Source organism: Egretta garzetta, unplaced genomic scaffold (assembly GCF_000687185.1).
Source record: "Egretta garzetta isolate BGI_Z169 unplaced genomic scaffold, ASM68718v1 scaffold190, whole genome shotgun sequence".
In the NCBI taxonomy this organism is placed as follows: Eukaryota; Metazoa; Chordata; class Aves; order Pelecaniformes; family Ardeidae; genus Egretta; species Egretta garzetta.
The window spans coordinates 517903-537479 of record NW_009258272.1 but is presented as its reverse complement, the minus strand read 5'-3'; the positions used below and the strand labels follow the sequence as shown (position 1 = coordinate 537479).

The 19577-nt window shown below is 41.0% G+C and overlaps 2 protein-coding genes across 7 annotated transcripts in view; both read left to right on the top strand.

Moving 5' to 3' along the window:
• Positions 1 to 1736, top strand: part of PTGES2 (prostaglandin E synthase 2) — an 8421-nt gene extending 6685 nt beyond the window's left edge. The window contains exon 7 of the mRNA XM_035890415.1: positions 1652 to 1736. The gene's annotated coding sequence lies outside the window, so the exon portion shown is untranslated. The remainder of the gene's footprint in view (positions 1 to 1651) is intronic.
• Positions 1 to 19425, top strand: part of ODF2 (outer dense fiber of sperm tails 2) — a 21356-nt gene extending 1931 nt beyond the window's left edge. Inside the window, exons 1-20 of one of the 6 annotated variants that reach the window (XM_035890378.1) lie at positions 64 to 706; positions 1652 to 1736; positions 3977 to 4102; positions 4730 to 4900; positions 6369 to 6535; positions 7442 to 7571; positions 7868 to 7999; positions 8882 to 8956; positions 9885 to 9956; positions 10562 to 10678; positions 10946 to 11131; positions 11956 to 12065; positions 12716 to 12851; positions 13581 to 13691; positions 14337 to 14441; positions 15001 to 15159; positions 16053 to 16153; positions 16701 to 16863; positions 17224 to 17349; positions 18108 to 19424. In XM_035890378.1, coding sequence (XP_035746271.1) covers positions 696 to 706; positions 1652 to 1736; positions 3977 to 4102; positions 4730 to 4900; positions 6369 to 6535; positions 7442 to 7571; positions 7868 to 7999; positions 8882 to 8956; positions 9885 to 9956; positions 10562 to 10678; positions 10946 to 11131; positions 11956 to 12065; positions 12716 to 12851; positions 13581 to 13691; positions 14337 to 14441; positions 15001 to 15159; positions 16053 to 16153; positions 16701 to 16863; positions 17224 to 17349; positions 18108 to 18281 — 2457 coding nt within the window. In that variant the 5' untranslated portion in view covers positions 64 to 695 and the 3' untranslated portion in view covers positions 18282 to 19424. The other 5 variants (XM_035890395.1, XM_035890373.1, XM_035890390.1 and 2 more) reach the window with 5 other exon arrangements.
• Positions 19426 to 19577: the final 152 nt, after the last annotated feature.

Sequence of the window (19577 nt, the reverse complement as noted above, 5' to 3'; positions counted from 1 at the left end):
CCGGGGAGGGCGGGGGTCCCCTTGCCGTGTGGCCGCGGGGATATCTGCGGCCCCGGGGATAATGCCTTCGGCGCCTTCCCCGCCGTGTCAGTGATGAGAAGCACCTCCTGCCTTGCGGTGGTGCTTCCCGCTGCGAGGGAAAGCCGGAACTCTCAGGCGACTTTAAATATTTAACGGAAAGCGTTACCGGTACCGGGGCAGGGGTTGGGCCGGGCTGCTCGGGGGGGTGGTGTCACTCCTGGAGGTTTTCCAGCCCGACCTGGGTGTAAAGCCCTGCTCTGACCTCAGAGCTGATCCTGCTTTGAGCAGAAGACTGACGCCAGACTCGGTCCCTGCCAGCCCGAGGTAGCCACAGATTCCTTGAAAAGCCCCCCAGGGATGGCAGGAGTTACTTAAACTTCTGATATAAACCTTGTTGCTAGGGAAAGCTGGGTGACAGCATTGGAGTTTCACTTGTGGGGATTCAAAAGCTCTGCGAACGTTCTCAGTCGGTTCTTCGGCCCATGTGCACATTTGGTCCTGAGGAGAGTTTAACCCTTCCTTGGAAAGAAGAGGATTAAAACACCCAGCGGTGTTTGGAGTTGTTTATAGCCAGCAGCTGGTGAACCCTGTTCCTTTGGAAAACTGTCGCTTCCTGTTCCTGATCAAGGGAAGTACCTCTGTGTCTTCCCCTCTGTAATTTTCATAAGTCTGACATGATATACAGGTGTGTTTTGTCTTAAACACATACTGCTTAAAAACAGGTGCACTATTATTAGTTTTATTTACAGTATATCATTACATGAACCTTGGCAAGCTGGCAAATTAATCAATGAGCCATACAGAGTGATCTAAATTCTAGACTGGCAGAAGTATTGTACAAAATCCGGCTCTACAGTACTACAAGTAATCTTGTTCTTACATAGCAAATTGTGAAGGGGTGTTACCATAAGGTTAGCTAACTAAGCCTGATATACCACCACTTCATCGCTCCCCAGTAGACATTAGTCCTTTGGGGACTCCCTCCTCCCTTGCTCTCATTCCTTCAAGTCCATTGAGTACCACCAGGCAAGCAGCTGCTTGTGCTGTAGCTGACTCCCAGTTCTCTGTGGGCTACTGGTCAGCTGAGCAGCACACATGTATCTGCTTGGCAGGCAGTGACCATGCTGCAACACGAGTGGTGCTGGGTTTCCTTCAGTGTGAGTGCTAATTTGGATGCATCTCCTCAGCCTGCAAAACTCTGTAAACCTAGAACTTCAACATTTTTGTCAAGTTTTACAGAATTTGTGGATGATGGCAGAACTTGGAGAGAGTGTGGGATTTGGGAGGGGATGTACAGATACCCTGGAACTGTTCAAACTTCATTTCCTTATGAAACAGGTTAAAAATTGCAGTTAGAATTTGAAATCTTGTAACTTTTTTGGCCATCGTGTATTTGTATAAAACATTTCCATTGTTTAAAACAACTTTCATCATCAATATGTAAGCAATTACAGTCTTGGTCCTTCCCTCTTCTCATCATCAGAGGAAGCCAGGGCGCACCAACTTTTGTTGTTTGGATTCATACATTTGATGTGTTTGAGCGTGCATGTTGCCTTAAATTGAAAGGAAGAGGATGTTCAGAAATTGGCACCTTTTTGTATTAGTGGTCATTTTATTATTTCTGTGTCAGGTGTCCCTCATCCATCAATGATGAAGTGACTTCAGTCTCTGCACAGAGCACGCTGTCCAGAAGAACTAAAAACTTTAAAATAACTGTAAGTAATTTTACCTAGGCTGATGAAAACCTTTCTGCCAGAATTGGATTAGTGCTGTTGGTGGATTTTTTGTAAGAATTGCAATTACATTATACCATTACCTTAACTGAAGCATCAAGCTCAAAGGTGATGACTTTAACCTTGCGTCTCTGGGCTTTTCTGTGTTGTGTTAGATGTTGGTTAAGGTTATGATTTTTTCCTGAAGATTAAAGAAATGCTGTGATCCAAAAGCTTTTAAGCGTTTATTTAACTTCAGAAAGACCTTAAAGTTAAGAACATATAAAAGAGTTTACGAGTTTGGGTTCTAGGATGGAAGGATCTGATGGTTTCCTATTGATTTTTCTTAACTACACTGTTAAATTAATGCTCCTCCACCCTTCAAATTTCTCTTCATAATCAGATCGTGTTGGTTACTGAAACCCTTGATTTCCTCACTTGTTCTAAGACTTTGAAGTCCAATGACTCTTACAGACACCTGCTATCAATTCAACTATATTTGGTCTTTAATAACCATGCTAAAAGCAGAAAATGCCAGAAGCAGAGAAATTACATGTATTAATCCTAGCTTTACAGGAAAATAGTGTGCAATTCAAAATGGCAGATGCTACTGAAAGCTCAAACTAACCAAGGCTGGCCATTGTTGCTCTCCAGCACAGAGGGAAATGTTGTTATTTCCAGTTTCCTTATTCACAGGTTTCCTTTCATTGTATTGCCCTTTTCCGTTTGTGGGAGAAGAGCCATGAAGAACCGTTCCTCATCTCCCCCTTTGCACGTCCATGTGGATGAAAACACCCCTGTCCATGTCCATATTAAAAAGGGTCAGAAAACCACACCTGCAAAGTGCCAGGTAGGAGTGTGTAGCTGGGTGTTTGTAAAGGCTACAAAGAGGAAGGTGAATGGTCCTAGAAGCACCACAAAATCTTCAAGGTCTGTTTTACCATTGTATTGGAAGTGTAAGTCTTGAATTCATATCCAATGGTGACTTTTCAGTAACACATCTTCTGTGTTTAAGACTATTTCAAGTATGATATAGAATATATAGTTACTTTTCATGTTCAAGTGTGTGATTGTGAGAAGTGTTGCTTCCCATGTGATGTGGTTTGGGGGAATTTTTTTTTCCGGTTGTTTCTCATATTTGTGTCCTGATAATGGTTTTTCTTTGGTGTCATCCCTATTTTTGGAGGAAAGGTTTGGGTAAGGGTAATATCTAGGTGTTTCAAATTCCATCTTGATTGCATTAAAATAAATGTGTTTAGAAAAAAAAAAAGAGTCTGGATTCAAACCATCTTCTGGCGTTAGGCACGTTCTCAGTCTGCTGAGCTACGCAGCAAAGAGGATCTCTTCATAGCCTTATCCACAGTAGGTAGAAGGCAATACTGAAGTTGCGTTTCTAGCTGTCTCATGTCCTCTTTTGTAGTTGGATGTTTATGTAGAGTTGTTCTCAAAAGGTGATGGAAGTTGCTAGCTCATTCTTACTTATGTGCAGACATTCTGCTCTAAGTCCTCTATTAATTTTGTTTGTGGCTAATGGCAAATATCATAATGGGGTAGGGCCTGACAGTGAAATCAATGACTCCTATTAATTAATTGCCTGTAGGGAATATTTAGAATAACTGATAGTTCTGTAAGGTTAGAATCATGCAAAACCACTTTAAATTCCCTTACAATTAGAGCACCTCAGGTTCGATATAAATAATTGTGGATCCATTAGTTGACTGCAAAGCAAGGAAAACCCTTCAGGGGCTTTTTGTAACCAATCACACTGCACTCTTCTTTTTTCTCCAAAAGTGCTGTTGTCGAATGATATAGCCGCTCTTTTGTGAGATGAATCTGGAATGGGGAGGGGATCTCCCAGGTTGTTCTTTCTTCATGTGAATGGGTTGTATTGTGGGTGGTTTTTTTGTGTAACTCCATACAGAGGAGACTTCCTTCCCTCCCACCCCGGTCTGCTGGGTAAGGCTCTCTTCACCATCACAACTGCAGGTATCCCAGTGATATAACAGAGTTGCTACGTGATAGACAAGAATGTACCACATCTAGCTATACTGTCAACTGAATGTGCAATAACCTTTCTTTTTGGCTGGTGTTAGCTGCCTCTGATGCCTTCTGGCTCATTGGATCTGATGTATCATGTGAAACACTGTGGTATTTTTATATGAATTAATTTCATTTGGTTTTGTGGCACTAAAAAATTGTAAATGGTTCTTTAAAAGTCTGACTTTTTTTTTATCTTTCTTTAGCAAAAGCACAAACAGAAAATGAAAGGGGATACCATGAACATATGTCGAACTGTCCGGGTGAAAACTAAGGCCCCCTGGATACCCCCAGGCAAAACATCTGTCCGGGAGTCCACCTGCAAATGGGAGGTATGGCTGGTTTTGCTCTTTAAAACAAACTTTCAGGTTTATCTGAGGTTGAAGAGAGCAGTCGTGTAGTTAGGGAGTATGCCTGACCTGAAAGAAGGCTACTGTCATCTACCATCCGTTTAAAATGTCTTCTAGAAATATTTTTCACTTTTTAATATAGAAAAAATGGAAATTAATTAGCAGCTTATGGCCATATCATACCTTTCTGCTTCTAGAAGCCAGACAAATTTCTTTCTTTGTTGTGGTTTTACTAGTCCCCTTCAAGATGTCATCTGGAGGCACAGTGAGGGGCTGCTGTTCTTAGTCTCTTCCAAAGCATGGAGCATTTGTGTAGTATTGTGTAATATTTTCTTTCTCATGGATTGATAGTTTTGCCTTTTGTATTCCTGGTTCTTCCTAGATGAGAATTTGAACTTTCATTATTTTTTCTTCCTTTCTGTTCTAGTCTTTCTGCATTCTTGATGTGTTTCCCTGATGGAAATGAAAGAGCTGTTTTACAAATGTTTTTTTCCTTGCTAGCCTTATTGCAGTGATGTGGCCTGGTCTCTGTTTTTGGCACAGTTAGGGTTAGAATACAGTTTATAACTTTATACTAAAAAATCGTGTCCTTTATTGCTTTTCTACCAGGGACCAACTCACCGCCTAGAAATTACACCTCCAGATTCTGAAAAAATGCTGTCGGTATTGCGCCTGAGTGACCTCTCTACAGATGAGGAGGATGCTGTTTACTGCAAAATGAACGAATATGAAAAGAAGATAGATAGCCTGATGAATGTGGTGGGAACACTGAAGAATGAGGTGAGGAGACAATGTAAAGACCTGTTGACTCAGGCTTTGTAGCTGATATTTGGCAAGAAGAGGCTGGAGTCAAGTCTTGTTGCAATGGAAGACTACCCAGGCCTTTGATTTTTTTTTTTTTCTTTTTTTTTAAGCAAGCTAACCAATCTGAGTTGTTTAGAAGAGCTGAACTATCTTAGGGAAAAATTCACTAAGAAATTCACTGTGAAATATTTTAAAACATTATCCATTTAATAAGGTATTGCTGTGCTTCAGTTTCCAATAATCTCTTCTGTCTAAGTCCCGAATCTGAAAACTGGTCCTTCCAGAAGGTGAAAAGCACAGTATGCTGATGTCTTATTGACAAAGAATCCACACACTGAACAAGCTTGTTTCTTCTGATTCTGTTTCAAAATGTGCAACCCAGTGATGTTGTGTTTTCCAGATAAATAGCCTCTTACGTACTCAACACCATTTAAAAAATGGGTAGGAGATGTTTCCGGATTTCATACCATGTTCTATCATGGGGACAAACTGCATTTTTAACTTTGAGTTAACACCGAGAGTAACAAATCTTGTATTATTATTACTCAAATCTACATGAAGTTGAAATCAATGAACAAGAATAGGATTTGAGTCAAGTAGATTCTTATGTTAAGTGTTTTCCATTTTATTTGTGCTACAAAATGTAATGGAATTACTTGCATGATTGTAAAACAAGAATCCATTTTGATACTTTTAATAAGGTAATTGAATTTGAATATTTGATGGTGTCACTTAAATAAACCCATGGTGTAAGTTCACATTAGTTTTGTTAGCTTTAATTCTGTACCAGCCAGCAAATCTCCAGTGACGTTTTTTGCTGCAAAAAGAAACTGTCTGGTACAGCAGCTCAACCCTCCTCTATGTTCTGTCTTCTTGCACATTTTCAACTGGTTGTAGTGCTCTTAACTGCCAAATGGGATGCACGTGTCATTCCTGAGGAGCAGTAGCCAACTTCTGAGCCCCATGCAGCTCTTGAGTAGTCTGTACCCAGCTCCAGCCACACTGCCAGCAGTGACACTGAGCTGCCACAGAACCTCCTGAGTAATCAAAAATGCATAGATGGAAACAAAATGCCAGGGACTACTTCGGTTGATTTCACCCAGTTCCCTGAATCTCACAAAGCAACAGTGAAGCAATGGGAGCCATCTCCAGCATGTGAACTGCTACCAGAGCTCCTCTCCTGCCATGTTTGACACTTGTGTCTCCCTGTGTTTGTGGGATGGGAAGTATTTCCAGGCAGTAAGTGAATTATGCTCTTTATGCACAGGAATAGCCTTGGAATCATCTAGAAAAAAAAATAATCCCCAAAACAAAACCCAAAAACCATGGTCCTTTGTTGTTTGGTGCAGCTGAATAGCTGGTTCACTGGATTGAGATGTGGGTTCTCCGTATCACTTTAAAAGCACCTGGTTTGTCTTAAGTTCTGTTTAAATATCTTCATCAGGCCAAGCTGCAGAAAAAGGAGGAACAGCAGCAAATGACAAAGCGTCTCCTTGAGGAGCAGAAAGAAGAACTGAATGAGGTCACACAGGAGCTGGTAGAAACAGAACATGAGAATACACTGCTCAGACGCAATATTGAGCGCATAAAAGAAGAGAAAGAGCTGACTGTGTAAGAAAACTCCAGTTCTCTGTTGTTACTGCAAGTAGTGGTATTTACAGAGCACCTGCCTCCTTTATTGTTAACGTCATTTGAGGTTGTAGTTTGTACTCTGGGTTGCAGTGCTGTTCTTGATGTTCTTGGATTTTTTTTGTCACCTTTTAGAAGGGGGACTTCAGATGGCAATAGCTGCAGAGAAGGGCTCTAGCGTGATTATTGGAATGGAAAAAAAGTACTCTTGAGAAGAATCTGAGAGCAGTTGGCTTGTGTGGCCTGCTGGAGGGTCATCATAGCTCTGCAATTAATATTTTGAAGGTTAAAAGATGCTGTTTGAATTGTGATGATATTGGTAGAACAACAAATGAATAAACGTGGAGCTAAAAACTAGGGGAGAATTTTTTGCCTTTGTGAAAATCATAGGAGTCAGGAGTGACAGCCCCTTAGTTTTATTTTTTCCTTAAGAAAGATCACTTGGAAGTTAATACTGTGTATTCCTTTTTCAGAAAACTTTGTGAATACTTCTGAGGTTACAAGCCCTGGCTAAAAACTTTGAACTGTGTATCTTGGTGTGCTTTCCTGTTTCGTGTTCAACCATTTGGAGTCTTATTTCTGGTGTAGCTTAAGTGCCCAGGGAAAGCATAGCATTGTGTTTTGGGTATAAGGGTGTGTGCAGGCTTTGGTATAAGCCTGATTTATCCCCTCTGAATTCCTGTTTCATAGCTGTGGTCCTAGCAAGCTCCTTGTGTCTACTTACTGGCTTCTATCCGAACAACTTCCACACTTAAGTACTGTTTGTTTAGAGCTTTTATCCTCCAATTTGAGGGAGTTTGAGTTTTAACCCAATCAGCTATATATCAATAGTGGCTGGTACAGCTGTCAAAGCTTCTTGTTTCTCTGATGGCTAAATTCTCATTACAGGCTACAGAAAAAGTACTTGCAGCATGAGAAGGAGTGTTTGATGTCCAAGCTGAGCGAGGCAGAAAGGGATGGAGCAGCAGCAGCCAGGCAGATCCATGCCCTGAAAAATACAATTGGGAGACTGAACATTGTAGGTGGTGTCTTTTTTTTTGTTCTTGCCTTTACTGCGTTGTCCTGTTATACGGCTGTCTGAAAAATGTAATGTTATTGTTGCTGATCCAGAAGAATGTAAGGAAAAGTGGAGGGGTTTAACATGCTTAAGGTGTTTGCTGGTTTTGTTTGGAAGTGGGGCATTTACTTGCAGTTACCTTCTGCACACTTGGTGCTGACTATTGCACTGCTCATGCGTGTATTGGCTTCATACATTAATTCCATGTTGAACAATTCTTTTTTTTTTTTTTGGGTTTTGGTTTTTTTTCCCTCTAGGAGAAACACATGAGCAGCTCAGACATTAACACACTGACAAGACAAAAAGAGCTTCTGCTCCAGAAATTGAGCACATTTGAAGAAACCAACCGGACACTACGAGAACTTCTCAGAGAACAGCATAACCGGGAGGTGAGCAGTGCTGTGTGCTTGAACTTGGCTGATTACAGGAAGCTATGTTGTCTTGTGGACTGAAATGGAGTTAGAGAGCTTTTAACTCTGTGGTTTTTTTGGTTTTTTTTTTCTTTTTCTTTCCCAACCCTGCTGTTGACCCTGTGTCATAAAAGATGGATAGCTGTGGGGTTTTTTTTATCCCTGCCTACATCATAGAGTAAGACTGACTTTTCTGCTGTCAGGATGTTAGAGCATCTAAGTCTTTGACTGTATTAAAAGGTATAGACGCTACTCTGTGCCAACTCTTTCTCATCTGGGTACAGCTGTATCTGCTGATCATGCTAGTCTGAAATGTTTCTGCTACAAGTTGCATTGGCTGAAATGTGACTATATGTGGCCTTAGCTAATGGGAGTCTAATGATGTTCAGAACTTTATTGGTCTCACAGCCTACAAAACTAACAGAGAAATTTTAAACAATTCTATACTGCTTGTACAGAACAATTCTATACTGCTTATAAGAGCAATACAGAAATGAAACTGCTATTCCGCCTGTAGTTTATATTCCATTTGAGCAAAAGCAGGCTGATGGTAATAGTTCTTTGCCACCAGTGAGACTAGGCAAAAGGACTGAGTTCTTCCACATGACTTTCCCTGAGTAGCAGGAGAGTTTGGAAAGATCTTAAATTGCCATCATGCTTTTTATTATAATCTTTGAGAAGTGAAGAGCGTTGAGATGGATAATAATATGTGAAATATTTAGCAAATTTGATGGTTTTGGGTATCTCCTGAGAGTTGCTGCTGCAACTGGTTAAAAGGGTTGATTTGCCCAGTTCCATTTAAATAATCTGTATAAAATTGACTTTTTAGTTAACAATTTTTCTCATGTATTTCTTTTTTAGAAGGATGCTCAGAAGATACTGGAGCGGCAAGGAGCACTGCTGAAAAGGCTGGCTGACTCGGATGCAGAGAAAGTGGTAAGCAAACCACAATCTGTCATCTTTCCTTTTTTTTTAATGATAAAGCAGAGAGATCTACAATAACAAACTCTTCTTTGTCTTGTATTCAGCCTTCAAGTCTTCCACTAATGCCTTTTAGACCAATTAAAAATATTTTGGCTTTTGTGGTAATCAGAGCCACTACATTGCTCTTCTGGTTAACAACCTACATTTCAAAATGGATGGATTTTCATAGCCTTTGAAATATGGGGGCTTAGAATGGGGTAGCACCACTGAGACCTATGTATAAGAGCACCATTAGGATTTACAGTACTCAGCTATAATGGAGAACTTAAGTATGTTCTTTCTATGTTTAAGCACAGATGATTCTGCTTACCTTTTTCTTATGGTACAGAATGTACAAAGCAAGAATTCTACCATATGTTTCCTTAAAAAGAAAACTCTGAGGGTGGGAGAGAAAAACATATCCACTGCCAAAATACCCCTGATGGTCGGGATAGAATTCTTCAGTTTGGAAATCATCTTGTTGTTTTTATGTGTTTATCATATTATCCTTAGAGATGGAAAGGCACAAATAGGGTGAGCTTTCTGTATCTGCTTCTGTCACTGAATGAGTGACCTGGTGCCAGTTCTTGTTCATTTTCTTATCTGAAAACTGAGAAAAGAGTTCTTACATTGACAGAAATTATGAAACTTGGTGTGAGACATAGTTAATGCCTTTTCCTTGTCTGTGGAGTATATAGTCCTGTCAGGTCCTCGTTCTTGACTAGGTATCCTATGCCCTGTTACACAAATGTATGTGTATCCCTTTTGCGTTCTGCTTGAGGAGAATGCAGCCTGTTTTTTCTGGGGCTGAGGATGCTGTTGCTAGTTACCCCTCTTCCCCTCCTCCTGCCAGCCTAAGTGTGTTTGTTACTTTACATCTGAGTGGTGTTTTTTTTCCCAGCAACTTCAGATGAGGCTTCAGGAGAAAGAAGAGGAAGTGGACAATCTTACTGTTCAGATACAGGCAGAAAAGGTAGTTTCCTTTTTCTGTTTTCCTCTCCCTGCTCTGCTTTCCAGTTTTGTAGAACCATAGATAGTCCAAAATATGGGTTTGTACTTGCAGACGATTACTTTCTAAGGGATCAGATGACTGGCTTGCTTATAAAACCAGACAGATAACTACCTATTCCCTCACAGCTGTGGATTCAATTTTCTGCTAATAAAACATCCATCACAAAGGTGAATAGGTAGTATTCTCTTTGCTTGGGCTTATCACTGAATTGCCTTTCTGTTTAAGGTCCTGTTGGTTCCTGACGTCAAATTCCAGTCTGTTCCTCTGTTTAGGAAGTAAAAGGAAGGAAGTAAAAAAGGAATGTAGTGGAAGAGATCAGATATGAAGGGTGTTTTGCCCTAGAACAAATCTTTCAGGCCAGTCATTCACATCTGATGTAAAATAAATGGCTACTCACTTATTGCCCACTTGGCCGGAGTAAAGGAGCTGTAAGGGTTTACCTGAGGAAAGTGGAGGTGGCTGGAGATAGTATCAGATTTCTTCACGGAATGGTTTCATATTAGAAAGTGTTCCTTCTATTAGCTTCTTGAGGAAAAGGGTGTGTGTCTTGTTTGCTTCTTATTTAGGACCAGGCAAAGACAGCATGTGAACTCTCCAAATCCATGGAGGCTGTGAGAGGCCATTTACAAGCACAGTTGCGAAATAAAGAAGCTGAGAACAACCGTCTGAGTATACAGATACGGGTATGTTTTCAGTAGTCCCTGGGGCTTGTGTCTTCATTTACTCTCATGAACTGAATTGACTGACAAGGGAAGTAGCAGTCACAAACTGTTCTTCTACTGTGTCTGGTAGCCTGAAATATTGGCTGGTGATGAAATGTGATTGCAAGTACCTCCAGGCTGGAGGTTGGGGATCTATGCCCAACTCTCTCCACTGTTTCTAGAAAATTAGTTACTGCTTTGGGTATGCAGGTATAAGGACATTATTCCATGTTTTCTTCTCCCCTGCAGAATCTGGAGCGCAGTGAAGCTCAGCATAAGGCAGAGGTGGAACGTATCATGGAACAACTGAAAGAACTAAGGCAGAAGGCAGACCGTGATAAAGAGGCCCTGAAGAAAGCCATCCGTGCACAGAAAGAGCGGGCAGAGCGGAGTGAAGAGTATGCAGAGCAATTGACTGTCCAGCTAGCAGAAAAGGTACCTGATAATACAGGAGGAGAGACCTCATTTCAGATCATGCATCTAAATGTTTGACTTCTGGTAGCATCCCTGGGGAGAGTTTCTGCTTTCAACTAATGAGATTTATTTCTGTCTTGATGCCTTGGCCCATTTATGCTAAGTTTAGAACGAATCCGGTTTTCTCAACTGTCACTATATTCGCTGCATGTCCTTAACTTAGGACATGCCATAACTTAGATTGTACTAAATTAGGAGATCTGATTTTTGTGCCTGGTTCTTTAGAACCATCTGAGGGTTGACAAAAGCCAATGAAATAAAGCCTGGTAGTTTTGGCTGAAAATTCTGAATGGAGTTCATTGTTAATTGAGAAACTAGTCAGAGCAGAAAAGTACAAAGACTGGAAATTCCTGTTGAAAATGACTGAAGGATACCGAGAAAAAGTAGAAAAAATAGGACTAAAACAAATCAGAAGGGAATGTGGATTTCACACTACTCAATTGGTTTTCTTCTCCATTGTTTTTAGAATTCCAGGGACCAAAGCCACTAGTAGAATCTTAGTCATGCTTTGTATTTATGATAGTTCATCTGCCTTCAGAGAGGATTCTTCTTTCACTGCTGTTATGTCTGCTGGCTGACAGTAGTGTTGGAGAACACCTCTTTATGAAGAATCAGGAAGAATAAAAATAAATACTTGTCCTTAATATTTAAAAAGTCTTAGTGAAGTCTCTGCTTATATCGTGCTTACCCATATCAGTATCTCTGTGTATTGCCTGCATATCATGTGTCCAGTGACATTTTTGTCACCCTTGCTCTTTTTCTCATGTATTTCTTTTGTTTGATAGGACAGTTATGTTGCTGAGGCACTGTCTACTCTGGAGTCCTGGAGGAGTCGCTACAACAAAGTAGTAAAGGACAAGAGTGACCTTGAACTGGAAATTGTCACGCTGAACAGGTTAAAATAAAATTAATGTGGAGAAACAAGCATGAGTGGGGATGAGTTCTAAGTTCAAAGATAATTTAATTGAATAATTTCATTAAATTGAATTATTTAATTGGATCGCATGTAAATAGCCAAGCAAAACCAGCACTACCTAAGGGCTAGAGCAGAGTTTGGAGAGACAGAGAAGGAGAGATGTGTCTTCTGCTGCTGACTTGCCACAGCAAAGGGAGGCTTTTTAAGGGTTTTCTGACCCTTAAAACTCTCTGTTCCTTTGCCATTTTTTAATGCTTTGAAAGAATTATGGTTATCTTTCTTTTGAGATGCTTGAATGGAAGGGATTAGAAGAGACAGGCAGTATAGTTTGTGCCAATTTTGAAGCTAAATAAATGTGTTGGTTTTACCACAGTACAGTTATTGCTGCAGGAGAAACTAGCTATGAGATAAGTACCTCTTTATCCTGCATATTGGGGCACAACTCAAGTTAATTTCCAGCAGGCTAAGAAGGTTGAGTTAGTAGAACAGTGTAACAGGTAGGCGTGCATACATGGCTGGAGGAGGAAGATGAAAGGATAGGGAAAAGCCATGTTTCTGAAGCAATTTTGAAGGGTTAGGAGTCTTATTCTTCTTGTCACTTAAAGATTAATTTTCTTTCTGTATGGCAGCCGTGTTGCAGGCTTGCTGGAACAGCAGACAACGCTGGAGGACAAGATGCGGGAGGACAGAGAAGCTCTGGTAGATAAATTGCATCAACAGACTACAGAGATAACTTCTTTCAAAATGGAGAATGAAAGGCTAAAGGTAGTTACTCTATTCATATTATTTTTGAAGCTGAAATGCTGGGGGAAAAAAGGAGAAATTATAACAAGCTGCTTAGCCTCTGAGGATAGAACTGAATTGCACCCACTGCTGCCATGGGCATGGCAGAGCAAGTATGCTGGGAAGAGACATAAAGAAAGAAAGTGAATGTTATAGGAGGACTGGGTTTCTTCCATGTTTTGACTAGGAGTATCTCCAATCCAAGTACTGTTTCTTCCAGCTGGGATCTTACATCTTGTCCTTACATCTTCAAGCTGCTGGCCAGAGAACAAACTGTAGCTCATACAGAGAGAATGGTAATCTCCAGAGTAAAGTCTTTACATCTTCAAGCTGCTGGCCAGAGAACAAACTGTAGCTCATACAGAGAGAATGGGAAAAAAAAAAAAATGGCTGGTGTATTTCTCCTGTCATCTCTTACCACTGGTAATCTTGTAGGTGACCTAGACAGATTTGTTCTTGGAAAGCTAGGCATTGATCCAAATTAGGAGTGGCCCTAATCCAAGTAACACAGCTCATTCAGGCAAATGGAAAGATTGCACATCCATCGCAAACCTCTAAGCTCTGCTGGTGTACATTTGGCAATCCACTGAAGTCTGGAAAGTTTTGCCAACGTACACTGACAAAAGTCTGTTTTCTTAGTCTAGACAATGTTAGACAGCTAGCGTGGTAGTTACTTCTAAGCATTCAATGGAAGATGTTTTCTTCTTTCAGGCTAGTGTGGTCCCAGTGGAGGAAAAGCTGAACCAAGCGCAGATGGAAGTGCAGCAGCTCAAGAGCTCTGTCAGGAACTATGAAGGGTTGATTGAAACCTACAAGTCACAGGTAGGCACCTTATCAAAACCTTCAGCCCTTGCACAAACATGTTTTCTCCCTTCACTGTTGTGGCTTATTCTGTAATGCCTTAACCCTTTGCTTGCTTTTGGGGGATGTTGCAGTTTCATATGGTTTTGGTTCTTTTGTCTCTATTAGCCTTTTTCTCAAATGGCAGCATCCAAACTTCCATGTGCTGTATGCCAAAGTGTGGAAGACTTGCCTTCCTCACTATGTGCTGGTCATTAGGAAGAGCTGACTCCCACAGCAGAGATTTTCATTAATAGAAAACAAAATAATGGTTTTAACTATTTCACTTTTCCCTGTTCTTTTTCAAAAGGTAAAGGAAAATAGTGAGATGCTTTCTTTTGCCCTCTAGTGTGGCAAGTACTTTTCCTTGGCTGCTTTTCTGGGGGGATTTTGGATACTGTGGTAGTAGGAGGATAAAGCAAGAGGGGAGAACATTTGGTGGAAAGCCCAAATGATCCAGGTGGCAGAGGCAGAAAGTGAACTCCCAAATACAGTTCTGGGGTGGTTGTTAGTGTGGCAAGAAACTTGTTACTGATCCTTCAGCAGTTTTAATTACTCCAAACCATTGCACATTTGTTGAAAATTATATGTAACAGATAAAGTACATGGGCTTTTTTGAATGTCCAGGTGCTGAAGAGCCAAATGGAAGCAGATGATGTGGCAGCAAAACTGGAGAAGTGTGATAGAGAGAACAAGGCATTAAAGGATGAAATGAACAAGGAGATTGAACTGGTAACTATTCCTCTAAAGACTGATACATTGTAGACATTCGTGGATCTTAATATTCTGAAGGCAGTGAAAAATGCCTGCAAATAGGAAATAGACAGCTTATCTTGAGTTTGCCTTTTCTATTAGTTTTTCTCAGACCTTGTTAATTCTGCAAAATTTACTGAACATTAGCAGCTTCTTTTTGACTATACGGTGTTCAGAGGTGTTTAAATTGCTTAGTGTGTCCTTTACTGCAGAAACAGTGGTTTAGAACAGTGGACTAGGTAGGTTACACCATTGTGTGATGCAGAACAGCTGTCCTCAAAAAAGAGCTTGTACTTCTAGTAAAATTGAATCCCAGGATCCAAAATATTCATTCTCACTCTATCCATAGGGAATGTCAAATCCTAAGAGAAGGCCTTCTGTAGTAGAAGACATTAGGCCTTGAACTCCAACACTGGCCAGATATCCACACAGAGTCATCATGGTTGCAAACTAACAAAGCTTCATTAAGTTGAAAAATTTTTTAGTCCTGACCTTAGGAACATTTGAAAGTTCCTCATGTTCTCTTCTTTGATTGTAGGCACGTAAGCAGTTCCAGAGCCAGCTTGCTGAACTGGAAAAGCTGCCTGAGATCTTAAAGATCACAGAGACACAGCTAGCAGAATGTCAGGACCAGCTTCAGAGTTATGAGAAGAAGAACGTGGACCTGTCTGTCATGATTGCAGACCTTCGTCAGCGGGTAAGGGACTGGCAGAAAGTACCTGCAGCACTGCAATCCACAAGTCTGAGACCAAGATGAATTCCTAATCACAGGAAGGTTCAAACTTCGTCTCTGTTCTCGTCTCTTTTTGAAAAGATTAAACGTGCACTGCAAAATAAAGGTGTGTGCCATGTCTTTGTGCAAGAAGTTAGTGGCGTAGCTAGTAGCATTCCTTACTGTTTGAAAGATTTCTCATCCCTTGGTGCAGAACCTTACTGGGACTTGAATAGCAGCAGCGACAACACTTGCTAATGCCAACACTTGCTTCTGTTACTTCCATCGTCTTGTCACCTTTCCCTCCTGTCGTTTTCTGCTGATAATGCTGTCCCAACCTTGTTTTCTCACCCTGATTTCAGATTGTCTTCCCAGTCCCTGTTTTTTTTGTCCCCAGAAGGACTGTTTATGTATTGCAGGACAATTATAAACAGGTGTGACTTCTACAGCCATGCCTCAGACACAGCCAATGATCTTGCAGTCTGACTGCTTTACTCTGATTGCCTTGGAATTATAAACCTTCCTGGAATTTCAGTCTCTAATGCCTTTGTGGGCTGCTGTTGTGTATATGACTGCTTTTAATGTGTGTGCTTTGCTGTGCTTACAGGTGGCTGCTCTGCATGCAAGTGTTTATGGACCTGGCTTTTCATTTGCAGTATGGAAGAATTTTCTCATACATTTCCAAACATTAATTGGAAGCACCAGCAAAATGGATGTTTGGTGCTATTTTTTTTATCTACTGTTCCTTTTCTGGAGCTCTCAGAAATTATGAATTAGGCATATTTCCTTCTGGAGAGCTGCATACAATTATTTTTAGGTGGTTGGTCATGTGTGTGTAGTGACTGTTCTGTAAAGTAATTACTTACTGTAATTTTTAGATTGAGCTCCAGGGGGACAAAATGGAGATGACAAGAGAGAGGTATCAGTCTGCCCAGGAGGAGAAAAAGCAGCTCACCTTGAAGGTGGAGGAGCTAGAAAGGTTAGAAATACTAGGCTCTCTTGCTCTCTTAACCTTCCATTTCCATCCTCTTCCCATTGTTTCTTTCAGGGGATTGAAACAGCTTCAGTCTTGTTCCCGTTCCCCATGTGCCTCCAGGATTCTGTGCATTTGCCTATCCCACAAGGATGTCTAATCAGTAGCTGTTTACTGGAAAGAGTTATAGGTTTTTGCAGCACTTTTTACGAATGTTGTTAGAAGGGGTGATGTCTTACACAGCAGATAAACCAACTCCTTGTCCAATCTAGCCTGACAGTGTTGAGGCTACTACGCATTACGATATTTTTGCCCATGTTTATAAATCCCTTTTAGTGACAATGTCTGGGAAAATGCAGGTATGTGGATACTCTGAAAGTCCTTCAATCTTTAAAATTTTGATGTGAGAAATGGGGAAGTGTTTCTTGGGGTTTTCACCTTTCAAAGGGGAATAGAATCTATTCCCAGACTAGTCAGGACGTGACAAGAAGGCAGACTGAAACACACTCCATTTAAAGTGAATAGGTTTCCTTCCCTTATTGTCTTAACCTAGAAAACTAGAGACAACGAGCGCCCAGAACATAGAATTCCTTCAGGTCATAGCAAAACGTGAGGAGTCAATCCACCAGTGTCAGCTGCGGTTAGAGGAGAAGACCCGTGAATGTAGCTCCTTGGCACGTCAGTTAGAGATGGCCATTGAGGATGCCAAAAGACAAGTAAGTAATTTCTTGTGTTTGTGAATTTTCCCAAAACTACCCAACTGTAAAAGGGGAACAGTGAGAATGCTGGAAATACCTCCTTAGCCTGTGACCAAATTCATTAAGATCATCATGTTCAGTGAAATACAAATAATAAAATGTGCTGGTGCTGTTTTTCAGCACTTAAACCATTGAAAAACTGAACCCTGTGCTCAAGGTTGCAACAGAGGAGAGGAAAGCACAAGACTGAGCTGCTGCTTGTGTATGAGAATGTGTCCAGTTAAACTTCATAGGGCTTTTGTGGGAAATGGGGTGGGGAAAAATCACTCTTCTGTAGACAACCCTTTAACAAAGCTGCTGTTCTGTTGTTGCACGTAGGTGGAACAAACTCGAGAACGAGCAACGTCTAGAGAGAGGGCAGCCCAGTCGAAGATGTTGGATCTGGAGACCCAGCTGAGTAGGAATAAAACAGAGCTGAACCAGTTGCGTCGGAGCAAAGATGATGTGAGTGACTTGCAAGGGATACTCTTGCTGTGCTGGTGGTGTGTCCTGGTGGCAACTGGAGTCCACAAACCAAGGTCCTATGGGTTGCTGCAAAAGTCATGCAGAGCTTTGTCTGAGTGCGATATTTGTCCATGACAGATGTGTGATATGACATGTTTGTTATGTTACTAATTCAGGAATGCAGACACTCATTTGCTTCTTAGAGCAACAATCTGAATGAACTTGCTCTAAACTTTTTTGTGTATGTAAGAAAAGAATCAGACCTTTCTTATGTTCAGATGAGATTTACACTAGATACCATGGACAGATTTCAGCGTCATTTACTGTGCTTGGTTATCTGAGAGAGAATGCAATTTCTCTCCTAGAGGAAAGGATTTCTTCTAGAAAAGAAAGAAGGGGAATCTTTCGTAATGTCCTATTTACCCTGCTTATTTACTTGAGTTTTACTTGGAATTGGGTTGACACATGTATCAGGGCAAGTTGCTTTTCCAGGGAAGAATGTATTTAATTCCCCATAACTATAGCTAATCAGTTTCAAAAGCCAAACTGATTAGCTGTGTTGTCTCCTGTTTTTATCAGCGAGTTGCTGAATGGAGTTGGAAATGAGCAGAACAAATTATAAATATAGCACCAACTATGGTAATGTCATCTACTGCTGTGCTAATTCTTGCTGTCCTCAGCACTATTTGGGAACAGTTTAACATGAATAGGATGAAAGTTGCTGTCTTTCAACTTCTGTTTTGTGCTTCTTTATGTAGGCAGAGCGCCGGTATGAAAGCCGCCTACAGGATCTAAAGGATCGGTTGGAGCAGTCGGAAAGCACCAACCGCAGCATGCAAAACTATGTCCAGTTCCTCAAGTCTTCTTATGCCAACGTTTTTGGAGAAAGTGCCTTGCTGGGCTCCCCCAGCCGCTCTCGTTCTTCTCCATGAGGACAGTGCTCTACCTGCACCTCTGCTTCTAAGCACAAAAGGAGCCCTATTTCAAAGCCATACGTTACTTAGAAAATAGGATGGCATTTCAGGGCTGCTATTGGGAGACGTTTTCCTCTTCCTTGCAGCATGAGATGATAAAATGATGGTGGCATATGTTTTAGGTGTAGGGTATCAGCAATGCCAGTTTGGTGTTGGAGGTTGGTGTTACACCGTAAACTGTGCCCCAAAGCCAGATGGTTTTGTGTATGATGGAAAAGGTCCTTTTCATCCTGTAAGGTCCTGATGGTTTCAGCTCTTAAAAGCTGTCAGTGGTTTGTTGAGCATGTTAATGTTTATAAGAGCTCTTTTCTTTTTCAAGTTTCTGTTTTCATTCTGTTTCTTTGTTGGAGAGATCATGTGGAATTTTTTTGTTTGTGGGTTTTTAATTTTTTTCTTAAAATTACTGAACATTGTATTGATAATTGGGTGATAGATGGTGGGAGAGGGTCCACCCACCAGCAGCATGAAGCTGAATATAACTTAAGTGCCTGGGCTCTACACTTACCAAGACATTATCTCCTGCATAACCACAGTGTTTGTAAACAGTTTTATACCAGAAATAATGATTTGGGGTTGGTTTTTGGTTTGGTTTTTTTTTTCTTGATTCTTACATACTCTCTGATCCTCACTTATTTTTTTTTTTTCTGAGTGTAATGCTAATGTTGCTTTACTCCTCTCACCCTGATTTCCTGGTCCTGAATATCCCCAGGACTGAGCCAAAACCATCTGAATTCAAAGGAAAGATTGCAGTTTAACCTCAGTGGCGCTTCAGTCGGGGTCTTGGTGTGAATGCCACACGAGTTCAGGGTCTGAATGAAATATAGACTTGGTCTTAAGCCAATTAAAGAGCAGCTATGGGTGCACAACTTCATTGCCCCAGCCCCCGTGTTCTCCTGGAGAATCAGGTCTTAATGTGTTGAGTCCCTCTAGTGCCCTATTCTTTCCAGTAAATGGTTTTTATGGGGGCAAAAATAAAGATTGTTTTTATTTTTTATCTCTTTTGTATCCTATTTATGTGTGATGTGGTCATGGGGCAGTATTTGTCATCAAGGTTTTTTGAGAGTTCTGTAATTGTGTGTGTGTATTTAACACTTTAAATAAATCCTAAAGGTGCTATGGTAAAACAAACAATAAACTACATCTTAATTGGTTGCGTTGGGGATTTCTTCTTTATTGTGCTGGGTCTAGGGTCTCCTGGCCCCTGTTTTGGAAAACCAACCCCGGGCAGGGCTGTTGCTGCAGGCAGCTGTGCTC